The sequence below is a fragment of the Muntiacus reevesi genome, chromosome 1 (assembly GCF_963930625.1).
Source record: "Muntiacus reevesi chromosome 1, mMunRee1.1, whole genome shotgun sequence".
In the NCBI taxonomy this organism is placed as follows: domain Eukaryota; kingdom Metazoa; phylum Chordata; class Mammalia; order Artiodactyla; family Cervidae; genus Muntiacus; species Muntiacus reevesi.
This window is the reverse complement of record NC_089249.1, coordinates 189,284,148-189,297,646: the sequence shown is the minus strand read 5'-3', so window position 1 is coordinate 189,297,646 and position 13,499 is coordinate 189,284,148. Positions and strand designations below refer to the sequence as shown.

At 38.9% G+C, this 13,499-nt stretch overlaps 1 protein-coding gene across 1 annotated transcript in view; it reads right to left on the bottom strand.

Annotated features, from left to right (window-relative positions):
* Window positions 1-2,249: 2,249 nt before the first annotated feature.
* LOC136165797 (adhesion G protein-coupled receptor E2-like) overlaps window positions 2,250-13,499 on the bottom strand; it is a 46,038-nt gene continuing 34,788 nt past the window's right edge. The window contains exon 19 of the mRNA XM_065932042.1: window positions 2,250-2,783. Coding sequence (XP_065788114.1) covers window positions 2,601-2,783 — 183 coding nt within the window. The 3' untranslated portion in view covers window positions 2,250-2,600. The remainder of the gene's footprint in view (window positions 2,784-13,499) is intronic.

Here is a 13,499-nt window from a genome sequence, read left to right as displayed (position 1 = left end):
CTGGTTGGATCTCCTTGTGGTCCAAGGGACTCTCAAGAGTCTTCTCCAACACCACAGTTCAAAAGCATCAATTTTTTGGTGCTCAGCTTTCTGGTCCCATTACATCAAGTCAAATAAAAGGGGAAAAGGTGGAAGCAGGGACATATTTCCTCTTCCTGGGCTCTAAAATCACTGCAGATAATGACTATAGCCATGAAATTAGAAGGCAATTGTTTCTTGGCAAGAAAGCTATGACAAACCTAGACTGTGTATTAAAAAGCAAAGACATCACTTTGCTGACAAAGGTCTGTATAGTCAAGTCTATGGTCTTTTCAGTAGTCATCTAAGGATGTGAGCCTGGACAATAAAGAAGTCAGAGCATTGAAGAATTGATGCTTTTGAACTGTAGTGCCGGAGGAGACTCTTGGGAGTCCCTTGGAAAGCAAGGTGATCAAACCAGTCAATCTTTTTTTTTTTTTTTTTAATAATAATAAATTTTATTTATTTTTAACTGAAGTATAGCTGATTTACAATGTTGTGTTAATTCTCATTGTACAGAAAAGTCATTCAGTTATACGTACACGGTGGTGGTAAACCAGTCAATCTTAAATGAAATCAACCCTGAATACTCTTTGGAAGGACAGATGCTGAAGATGAAACTCCAATACTTGGCCACCTGACACAAATAGCTGACTCATTGGAAAAGACCCTGATGTTGTGAAAAACTGAAGGCAGAAGGAGAAGAGGAAGACAGGATGAGATGGTTGGATGGCATCATTGATTCAGTGGACAAGAAGTTGGGCTAACTCTGGGAGATGATGAGGGACAGGGAAGCCTGGTGTGCTGCAGTTCATGGGGTTGCAGAGTCGGACATGGCTTACTGATTGAAGAACAGCAGTACCCAGGTTGCTCAGTGGAAAAGAATCCACCTGCCAATGCAGGAGATGTGGGTTTGACCCCTGGGATGGGACGATCCCCTGGAGAAGGAAATGGCAACCCACTCCAGTATTCTTGCCTGGGAAATCCCATGGACAGAGGAATCTGGTGGGCTACATTCCATAGGGTTTCAAAAGGGTCAGACATAACTCAGTGACTAAACAGCAACAAATCATGGATATTTAAAATTTTATATATTATGATAACTTGCAGTCATTTTCCATTTTGTTTAAAGTGATACAAAGAGATTAGTGGGTGTTTGCAGGACATTTATTGTAGATGTAATCCTCTGGTTTAGCTCTTGCATAGGTCGCATTCTGAGAAACAAATAATTTGTTATGTATGTAAACAAAACAAAACTGTGCAGTAATAATATACACTTTTTTTTTGCCCAATTCAGTTTACAAGATACACGAATTAAGAGATTTTATTCACAAGGTTCTGATTTTACTCTGATAAATCACTTTATTTATCATGTAAGTGAAATTAGAAACTGAAAATCTCTTAATTTAGTGGAGCATATGGTGAGTACTAATATATATTTTTCTAATGAATAAGTTAGCAATCTTTAGAAATGGGGAGTGAAGAAGTTGAAGCATGTATGTATGAAGACCATCTGTCCCAGGTTGTCTGTGACTCAAATGTTTTTTAGGACATAATCCAGAAAAATCTTGGGAAACCATATTAGTTGTATTACCCTCTATGTAGGGTTTGACCTTATTTCCTCTCTTACTGTATTTTAAGTTTGACTTCTGAAGCTCATTTCCCTTGCCATATATCTTCAATTAGAGGAACTTTGTAGAAAAAAAGGTTGAGGCAGGTGACTTAATCCAAGGCAACTGGGGAATTGGGTCATAGCTCCTTGATTATGCTGTGAGTGAAGTAAGCATCCCACATGGAACAGAAAACCCAAATTCTCCAGCAATCTGAATATAAGACGTTCCCTCTATGCTTTCTTTCACAATGGTTCCATGAAGAGTTACTTGAAACAAACATGAAAAAGTGTGTTTTTTTCCCCCCTCACAGATATGATAGTTCAGAATTTTCCTCATTGTCCAGGATACCAGATCATCTGGTTTACTGACTGATTCAATTATCCTGAGAAGAAAAGTGTGAAAAATAATACTTTGTTAAAAAGTGCTAGACTTTTACATCAAAAGCTATAAAACATAGTCAAAAGAAGTCAAAGAAGGCTCAGAGAAATGAACTTTGCATGATCATGGATCAGAAGGTAATATAGTTAATATGGCAGCATTCCCCCAAATTGATCTATAGACTCAACACAATCCTTATCAACATCTCACCTGACTTTTCTCAGAAACTGACAAGCATCTCTTACAATTTACAGGGGACTATGGGGTTCCAAACAGTAAAAAAGTCTTGAGAGAAACTTATTGATAGAGTCAATTTTCCAAAGCGAAATATACTACAAAATACTGGAATCAAGATATATGAAAGAAAGAACCTAGAGTACAGACACGAGCACTTATATTTAGGCTAACTTATTTTGACAAGGTTTTTAGTACAGTTCACTGGGAGAAAGAATACCGTTTTCAGAAATGATGCTGGGACAATTGCATATCTACATGCTAAAGAATGTGGACCTCACAAAAAAATATAAAACTCATACCATTAAAATGTTAATTACAAATTCATATACCTATGAAAGTAAAAGTGTTAGTTGCTCAGTCATGTCCAATTCTTTGTGATTCCATCGTCTGTAGGTCGTCAGGCTCCACTGTCCATGGTATTCCACAGGCAAGAATTCTGGAGTTGGTTGCCATTTCCTCCTCTGGGGGACCTTCCTGACCCAGGGATTGAACCTGGGTCTCCTGCATTGCAGGTAGATTGCTTACCAGTAGCGCCACCTGGGAAACAGTTAGTATATGTAAAACTATATTACTATAAGCAATACTTATATACAATTACTATAGACAACACCTATTCGCAATTTCTAAAAGTACTGAAGTCTTGGAAAAAACATGCATCAAAATTTTTGTGACCTTGTGGTAGGTCATTGTTTTAAGATAAGACTCTCAAAGGACAAGTGAACAAAAAATAGAGAAATTGGATTTCTTAAAAAATAAAAACTTCTGGGGGATGGTCCCAAGATGGTGGAGGAATAGGATGGGGAGACCACTTTCTCCTCCACAAATTCATCTAAAGATCATTTGAATGCTGAGCAACTTCCACAAAACAACTTCTGAATGCTGGTGGAGGACATCAGGCACCCAGAAATGCAGCCCATTCTCTTCAAAAGGAGGTAGGACAAAATATAAAAGACAAAAAGAGAGACAAAAGAGTTAGGGACAGAGACCCATCATGGGGGATGGGGGGAGTCGTGAAGGAGAAGTTTCTAAACAGTAGGAAGCCCTCTCACAGGCAGGTCTGTGGGGAGATTTGGAATCTCAGAGGGCAACATAACTGGGAGGAAAAAAAAAAAAGAAAATCCATAGAGTAGGCACTTAACCACAACTGCCAGTGGAGAAGTAGCCCAGAAGCTCAGATCCACCAATCTGGTTGTGTACAGGCCACGCTGCTGGAGGCAGAGAGGCAGGCATATGACAGCCAGAGCTGGAAGGCAAGGAGCTGCTCCAATCTCAGCCCCAGAGACCAGCATCCTTTACCAAACTGTGAGCAGGCTCCCGGTTGCTAACCACGTCTTCCTGGGATCCTGGACGCTTGACATCTGCCAGGAAGCTTGCAGCCTGACACCAGCTCCCCAGAGGAGACACACAGCACACATGAGACTGTGCTCTCATGCTGCACCTGGGAAACCAAGCTGGGACTGGGAGGTGATTAAGATGCATGGCACATCTGGGGCAGTGCGCTTGCCAAGCACCTAGTTCCCTGGGCTGCTTGGACCTGGGAAGGGCACAAAATGCATGCCCAATCGAGTCTGTGCCCTTGTGGAGTAACTGAGAACCTGAACCTGAGCAGTTTAGGCCTGGGAAGTGCACGAAATGCAGGGCCCACTTTGGGTGCCCTGCAGAGCACCCTGGAGCCTGAGCAGTGTAGACCGGGAAAGCACACGCCGCTGTGACCTGGGACAAACCCAGTGTGGTCCATACACTGTGAGCACTCCCCACACATATTAGCTTGTGGTGTTTTTCCCTCCCCACAGCACAACTGGACAAGTGAGCCTAAATACGTGACCACCTTCACCCCCTTGTGTCAGGGCAGAAATAAGACACCAAAGAGACTTGCAAACAGAGGAAGCCAAAATTAACAAAGAAGAGGGAACCACTCTGGAAGTGACAGGTGCAACAGATTAAAACCCTGTAGTTAACACTGACTAAGCATTGGAGGGGGCCTGTAGAACTTGAGAACAAGTACAAGCTGGAACAAGGAGCTATCTGAAACTGAACTGACTCCACACTACTCACAAGAGCTCCAGAGAAATTCCTAGATATACTTTTGCTATCATCACTTTTTAGTTTTTTAAAAATTTATGTTCTTTATTACTCCTTTAATTTTCATTTTTACAACCTACTGTTACCTTGCAAAAAAAGACCCTCTCTTAGGGTTGTTGATTACTGGCTTGATTGCTTTCTCCTCTTTGAATTCTCCCTTTTATCTCCAGGTCACCTCTATCTCCTCCCTCTCCCTTCTCTTCTCTACTTAACTCTGTGAATCTCTCTGGATGTTCTGGGCTGTGGAGAACACTTAGGGAACTGATTACTTGCTAGATTTGTCTCTCCTCTTTTGACTCCTCCCTCTTCTCCTCCTGGTCACCTCTATCTTCCTCATCTCTCTTATCTTCTCTATGTAACTCTGAATCTCTCTAGGTGTTCCAGACTGTGGGGAGCACATACGGATTTGATTACTGGCTAGACTGCTCTCTCCCATTTTGACTCTCCCTGTTCTTCTCCTGGTCACTTCTATCTCCCTCCTCCCTCATCTCTTCTCCATGTAACTGTGAACTTCTCTGAGTGTCCCTCACTGTGGAGAATTGTTTCACCATTAACCTAGATGTTTTATCATTTGTGCTGTGAATGGAGAAGTCTTGAGGTTACTGTTAGAATAAGACTGAAAGCCAGAGGTAGGAGACTTAACTCCCAAACTTGAGAACATCAGAGAACTCCTGACTCCAGGGACCACGAATACACAAGAGCTCATCCAAAAGCCTCCATACCTACACTGAAATCAAGCTCCACCTAAGAGCCAACAAGTTCCAGAACAAGACATACCATGCTAATTCTCCAGCAAAGCAGGGACACAGACATGAGAATTAAAAGATAGGCTGTTCAAAGCCATACCAAGCCCCCAGACACCCCCAAAACTCACCACTGGACACTTCATTGCACTCCAGAGAGAAGAGATCCAGCTCCACCCACCAAAAACAGATGCAAGCTCCCCTAACCAGGAAACCTTGACAAGCCTTTAGTCCACAGGGAGCAGGATCCACAATAAAAAGGAACCTCAAACTTCTATCATACAGAAAGGCCACTCCAAACAGAGCAAGCTAAACAAAATGGAAAGGCAGAGAAATATTCAGCAGGTAAAGGAACATGATACATGTCCACCAGACCAAACAAAAGAGGAGGAGATAGGGAGTCTACCTGAAAAAGAATTCGGAATAATGATAGTAAAGATGATCCAAAATCTTGAAAACAAAATGGAGTTACAGATAAATAAGTTTTAGACAAGGATTGAGAAGATGCAAGAAATGTTTAACAAGGATCTAGAAGAAATAAAGAAGAGACAATAAATTATGAATAATGCAATAACTGAGATCAAAAGCACTCTGGAGGGAACCAACAGTAGAATAACTGAGGCAGAAGATAGCATAAGTGAGGTGGAAGATAGAACGGTGGAAATAAATGAAACAGAGAAGAAAAAAGAAAAAAATAGAAGAAATGAGGACAACTTCAGAGACCTCCGGGATGATGTTAAATACCCCAACATTTGAATCATAGGAGTCTCAGAAGAAGAAAACAAAAAGAAAAGGCATGAGAAAATACCTGAGGAGAGAATAGTTGAAAACTTCCCCCAAATGGGGAAGGAGATATCCATCCAAGTCCAAGAAATCCAGAGAGTACCAAAGAGGATAAACCCAAGACAAGACACCCCAAGACACATGCTAATCAAACTAATGAAGATCAAACACAAAAAGCAAATATTAAAAGCAGCAAGAGAAAAGCAACAAATAACACACAAGGGAGCCCCATAAGGATAACAGCTGATCTTTCAATAGAAAGTCTTCGGGCCAGAAGAGAATGGCAGGACATACTTAAAGTGATGAAACAGAAAAACCTACAACCCAGATTACTATACCCAACAAGGATCTCATTCAAATATGAAGGAGAATTCAAAAGCTTTACAGACAAGCAAAAGCTGAGATAACTCAGTACCACCAAACCAGCTCTTCAGTAAGTGCTAAATGATCTTCTCTAGACAGAAAACACAGAAAAGTTGTATAGACCCGAACCCCAAACAACAAAGTAAATGGTAGGACGATCATACTTATCAATAATTACTTTAAATATAAATAGGTTGAATGCTGAAACCAAAAGGCAAAGACTGGATACAAAAACAAGTCCCCTATATATGCTGTCTCCACTAGACCCACCTCAATCCAAGGGACACATACAGACTGAAAGTGAAGGGCTGGAAAAAGATACTTCACGCAACTGGAGACCAAAAGAAAGCAGGAGTAGTAATACTCATATCAGATAAAATTGACTTTGAAATAAAGGCTATGAAAAGAGACAAAGAAGGACTCTACATAATGATCAAAGGATCAATCCAAGAAGAAGATATTACAATTATAAATATATATACACTCAACATAGGAGCACCTCAATATGTAAAGCAAATGCTAACAAGTATGAAAGGGGAAATTAACAGTAACACAATAATAATGGGATACTTTAATACCTCACTCACACGTATGGATAGATAAAACAAGCAGAAAATTAGCAAGGAAATACAAACTTTAAATGATACAACGGACCAGTTAGACCTAATTGATATCTATAGGACATTTCACCCCAAAACAATGAATTTCACCTTTTTCTCAAGTGCACACGGAACATTCTCCAGGATTTATCACATTCTGGGACATAGGTCTAGCCTTAGGAAAATAAAAAAATTGAAATCGTTTCAAGCCTCTTCTGATTATAATGCAGTAAGATTAGATATCAACTACAGGAAAAAACTATTAAAAATAGAAACATATGGAGGCTAAACAACATGATTTGACTAACCAACAAATCATGAAAGATATAAAAAAGGAAATTAAAATATGTAGATAAACAAAGGAAAATAAAAACATGACAACCCAAAACCTATGGGATTCAGTAAAAGCAGTGCTGAGAGGAAGGTCCATAGCATTCCAAGCTTACTTCAAGAAACAAGAGAAAAATCAAATAAATAACCTAACTTTACACCTAAAGCAATTAGAAAAAGAAGAAATGAAGAACCCCAGAGTTAGTAGAAGGAAAGAAATCATAAAAATTAAGGCAGAAATAAATGAAAAATAAACAAAGGTGACTATAGCAAAAATCAACAAAATTAAAAGCTTTTTTTTTTTTGTTGCTGCTGTTCTATTCAGTTTTATTTTTTTCCCAATTATTTTTATTAGTTGGAGGCTAATTACAATATTGTAGTGGATTTTGCCATACATTGACATGAGTCAGCCATTGGTTTACATGTGTTCCCCATCCTGAACCCCCCTCCAACTTCCCTCCCCATCCCATCCCTCTGGGTCATCCCAGTGCAACAGCCCCGAGCACTTGTCTCATGCATCCAACCTGGACTAGTGATCTGTTTCACACTTGATAATATACCTGTTTCGATGCTGTTCCCTCAGATCATCCCTCGCCTTCTCCCATAGAGTCCAAAAGTCTGTTCTATACATCTGTGTCTCTTTTTCTGTTTTGCATATAGGGTTATCATTATCATCTTTCTAAATTCCATACATATGCGTTAGTATACTGTATTGGTCTTTATCTTTCTGGCTTACTTCACTCTATAATGGGCTCCAGTTTTATCCATCTCATTAGAACTGATTCAAATGAATTCTTTTTAATGGCTGAGTAATATTCCATAGTGTATATGTACCACAGCTTCCTTATCCATTCGTCTGCTGATGGGCATCTAGGTTGCTTCCATGTCCTGGCTATTATAAACAGTGCTGCGACGAACATTGGGGTACATGTGTCTCTTTCAGTTCTGGTTTCTTCAATGTGTATGCCCAGAAGTGGGATTGCTGGGTCATATGGCAGTTCTATTTCTAGTTTTTTTTAAGGAATCTCCACACTGTTCTCCATAGTGGCTATACTAGTTTGCATTCCCACCAACAGTGTAAGAGAGTTCCCTTTTCTCCACACTGAAAGCTGGTTCTTGAGAAGATAAATAAGACAGACAAATCATTAGCCAGATTCATCATGAAAAAAAGGGAGAAGAATCAAATCAACAAAATTAGAAATGAAAATGGAGAAATCACAACAGACAACACAGAAATACAAAGGATCATAAGAGACTACTATCAGCAGCTATATGCCAATAAAATGGAGCTTGGAAGAAATGGATGAATTCTTAGGAAAGTATAACCTTCCAAACCTGAACCAGGAAGAAATAGAAAACCTTAAGAGACCTATCAAAGGATGGAAATCGAAACTGTAATAAAAAAATAAAAGCCCAGGACTGCATGGCTTCACAGGTGAATTCTATGAAAAATTTAGAGAAGAGCTAAAACCCATCCTACTCAAAATCTCCCAGGAAATGGCAGAGGAAGGTAAACTCCCAAACTCATTCTATTGTGCCACCATCACCCTAATAACAAAACCAGACAAATATGCCATAAAAAGAAAACGACAGGCCAATGTTACTGATGAACATAGATGCAAAAATCCTCAACAGAATTTTAGCAGACAGAATCCAGCAACATGTTAAAAAGATCATACATCATGAGGAAGTGAGCTTTATCCCAGGGATGCAAGGATTCTTCAATATTCACAAATCAATCAGTGTGATACACCATATGATAAAACTGAAGGAGGAAAACCATATAATTATCTCAATAGATGCAGAGAAAGCCTTTAACAAAATTCAGCATCCATTTATGATAAATGGAAAGCAGGAACAGAAGGAACATACCTCAACATAATAAAAGTCATATATGATAAAACCACAGCAAACATTATCCTCAATGGCAAAACATCAAAAGAATTTTCCCTAAGGTCAGAAACAAGACAAGGGTGACCACTCTCACTACTATTCAACATAGTTTTGGAATTCTTAGCTACAGCAATCAGAGCAGAAAAAGAAATAAAAGGAATCCAGATTGGAAAAGAAGAAGTAAAACTCTCACTGTTTGCAGATGACATGATCCTTCATATAGAAAACACTAAAGATCCCACTAGAAAATAACTAGAGCTAATCAATGAATATAGAAAAGTTGCAGGACATAGAATTAATACACAGAAATTCCTTGCATTCTTATACACTAACAATGAGAAAACAGAAGGAGAAATTAAGGAAATAATTCCATTCGCCATTGTGATGAAATGAATAAAATACTTAGGAATAAATCTACCTAAAGAAACAAAAGGCCTATATAAAGAAAAGTATAAAACACTGATGAATGAAATCTCAAATGACACAAATAGATAGAGAAATATATTATGTTCATGGATCAAAAGAGTTAATATAGTGAAAATGAGTATACTACACACAGAGAGCAATCTATAGATTCAATGCAATTGCTATCAAGCTATCAATGGTATTTTTCACATAACTAGAATAAATAATTTCACAATTTGTATGGAAATACAAAATCCTCAAATAGCCAGAGCTATCTTGAGAAAGAAGAATGGAACTTAAGGAATCAACCTGCCTGACTTCAGACTATACTACAAAGCTACAGTCATCAAGACAATATGGTACTGGCACAAAAACGGAAATATAGTTTAATGGAACAAATAGAAAGCCTAGAGATAACTTCATGTACCTATGGACACCTCATCTTTGACAAATGAGGCAAAGGTATACATTGGAGAAAAGACAATATCTTTAACAAGTGGTGCTGGGAAAACTGGTCATCCACCAGTAAAAGAATGAAATTAGAACACTTTCTAACACCATACACAAAAATAAACTCAAAATGGATTAAAGATCTGAGACCAGAAACTATAAAACTCCTAGGGGAAAACTTAAGCAAAACCCTCTCTGATATAAATCACAGCAAGGTCCTCTATGACCCACTTCCCAAAGTAATGGAAATAAAAGCAAAAATAAATGGGACCTGATTAAACTTCAAAGTTTTTGCACAACGAAGGAAACTATAAGCAAGGTGAAAAGGCAGCCTTAAGAATAGGAGAAAATAATAGCTAATGAAGCAATTGACAAAGAATTAATGTCAGAAATATGCAGCTCAATTCCAAAAAATAAACAACCCAATCAAAAAATGGGCCAAAGAACTAAACAGACATTTCTCCATAAAGACATAGAGATGGCTAAAAAACACTTGAAAAGATGCTCAAATCACTCATTATCAGAGAAATTCAAATCAAAACCACAATGAGGTAGCATCTCACACCAGTCAGAATGGCTGCTATCAAAAAGTCTACAAACAGTAAATGCCAGAGTGGTTGTGCAGAAAAGGGAACCCTCTTACATTGTTGTTTGGAATGCAAACTAGTACAGCCACTATGGAGAACAGCGTCAAGATTCCCTAAAAAGCTGGAAGTAGAACGGCCATACAACCCAGTAATCCCACTACTGGGCATATACAGCAAGGAAAGCAGAATTCAAAGTGACACGTGTACCCCAGTGTTCATCACAGCACTGTTTACAATAGCTAGGACATGGAAGCAACCTAGATGTCCATAATCAGCTGAATTGATAAGAAAGCTGTGGTACATATACACAGTGGAATATTACTCAGCTATTGAAAAGAATGCATTGAATCAGTTCTAGTGAAGTGGATGAAACTGGAGCCTGTTATTCATAGTGAAGTAGATCAGAAAGAAAAACACCAATGCAGTATATTAATGCATATATATGAAATTAAGAAAGATGGTAATGATGATCCTTTATGTTACATAGCAAAAGAAACACAGATGTATTAGAATTTTTTTCCATTTATTTTTATTAGTTGGAGGCTAATTATTTTATAATATTGTAGTGGTTTTTGTCATACATTGACATGAATCAGCCATGGATTTACATGTATTCCCCATCCCGATCCCCCCTCCCACCTCCGTCTCCACCCGATTCCTCTGGGTCTTCCCAGTGCACTAGGTCAGAGTACTTGTCTCATGCATCCAGCCTGGGCTGGTGATCTGAGAAACACAGATGTAAAAACAGACTTTTGGACGCTGTGGGAGAAGGCGAGGATGGGATGATTTGACAGAATAGCATTGAAGCATGTATATTACCATATGTGAAACAGATCACCTCTCCGAGTTTGATGCATGAAACAGGGCACTCAAAGATGCTGCACTGGGACAACCCAGAGGGATGGGATGGGGAGGGATGTGAGAGGGGACTTGAGAGGGTGGATACATGTACACCTGTGGCTGATTCATGTCAATGTACAGCAAAAACCACCACAATATTGTAAAGTAATTAGCCCCCAATTAAAATAGATAAATCAATCAAATTTTGAAACTTTTGTGCATCAATTGACACTATGAGAGAGTGAAAACATTGAGAGAAAGGGTGGGTTGAAGTCCTTGTGCAATTCATATAGACCCCATGGGTCTCAGTGCTTTCACCTATTGAATGGAAACATGGTAATGTGGTGATGTGAAGAATATATGAACAGAAAACATGAGAACTGTTTTTGTGAACTCAAAAATACAAATTCTTGGTAAGATTCACACTGCCAGGATCTCTCTATGACTCCTGTGATTCTCTGATGTTTTACATTATTTGTGTGTGCTGCAAATCCCAGGAATGATTACATACTTTAAAACAATTTTTTTTAAATTTTTTAATTTTTATTTTTTTAGATTACATACTTTTAAGGAAATTCTCCAATCGAATGTAATCCTTATTTCACTTTACTTTTATGACTACACAAACCATGTATTTACTGTTTTCTATATACAGGGGTGGCCTCCCAGGTGGCACTATTGGTAAAGAACCCATCTGCCAATACAGAAAGTTTCAGTAGACAAGAATTCAACACTTGGGTTGGGAAGATCCCCTGGAGAAGGGCATAGCAACCCACTCCAGTATTCTTGCCTGGAGAATCCCATGGACAGAGACGCCTGGTAGGTTATGGTCCATAGGATCACAAAGAGTCAAACATGACTGAAGCATTTTGGCACATATATGCATATAGAGGGGTCCTGGGGTTGACATGAGATAAATGATGGTCTTGTGACTCTGGTTAGATTGTGCCTCTCTGCTTCAGATTCAGAGTTTGCTTATTGAGCTTAACACAGGAGTATTCTCTTCCTTAAGTGTTTGAGCATGAAAAAGTCCATGCTGCATGGACAAAGTGGGTGCTCAACCCAGGTGGAGAATAAGAAGATAGTTATGTAGGAGAGTCAAGATGAGCATAGAAATGCAATGAGCAAACATAGGCAAAACACTCTCCGACATAAATCACAGCAGGACCCTCTATGATCCACCTCCCAGAATATTAGAAACAAAAGCAAAAATAAACAAATGGGACCTAATGAAACTTAAAAGCTTTTGCACAACAAAGGAAACTATAAGCAAGGTGAAAAGACAGCCCTCAGATTGGGAGAAAATAATAGCAAACGAAGCAACAGACAAAGGATTAATCTCAAAAATATACAAGCAACTCCTGAAGCTCAACTCCAGAAAAATAAATGACCCAATCAAAAAATGGGCCAAAGAATGAAACAGACATTTCTCCAAAGAAGACATACAGATGGCTAACAAACACTTGAAAAGATGCTCAACATCACTCATTATCAGAGAAACGCAAATCAAAACCACAATGAGGTACCATTTCACACCAGTCAGGATGGCTGCTATCCAAAAGTCTAAAAGCAATAAATACTGGAGAGTGTGTGGAGAAAATGGAACCCTCTTACACTGTTGGTGGGAATGCAAACTAGTACAGCCGCTATGGAAAACAGTGTGGAGATTTCTTAAAAAACTGGAAATAGAACTGCCATATGACCCAGCAGTCCCACTTCTGGGCATACACACCAAGGGAACCAGATCTGAAAGAGACACGTGCACCCCAGTGTTCATCACAGCCCTGTTTATAATAGCCAGGACATGGAAGCAACCTAGATGCCCATCAGCAGACGAATGGATAAGGAAGCTGTGGTACATATATACCATGGAATATTACTCAGCCACTAAAAAGAATTCATTTGAATCAGTTCTAATGATATGGATGAAACTGAGCCCATTATACAGAGTGAAGTAAGCCAGAAAGGTAAAGACCATTACAGTATAACATATATATGGAATTTAGAAAGATGGTTATGATAATGCTATATGCGAAACAGAAAAAGAGACACAGATGTACAGAACAGACTTTTGGACTCTGTGGGAGAAGGTGAGGGTGGGATATTTCAAGAGAACAGCATCAAAACATGCATATTATCTAGGGCGAAACAGATCACCAGCCCAGGTTGGATGCATGA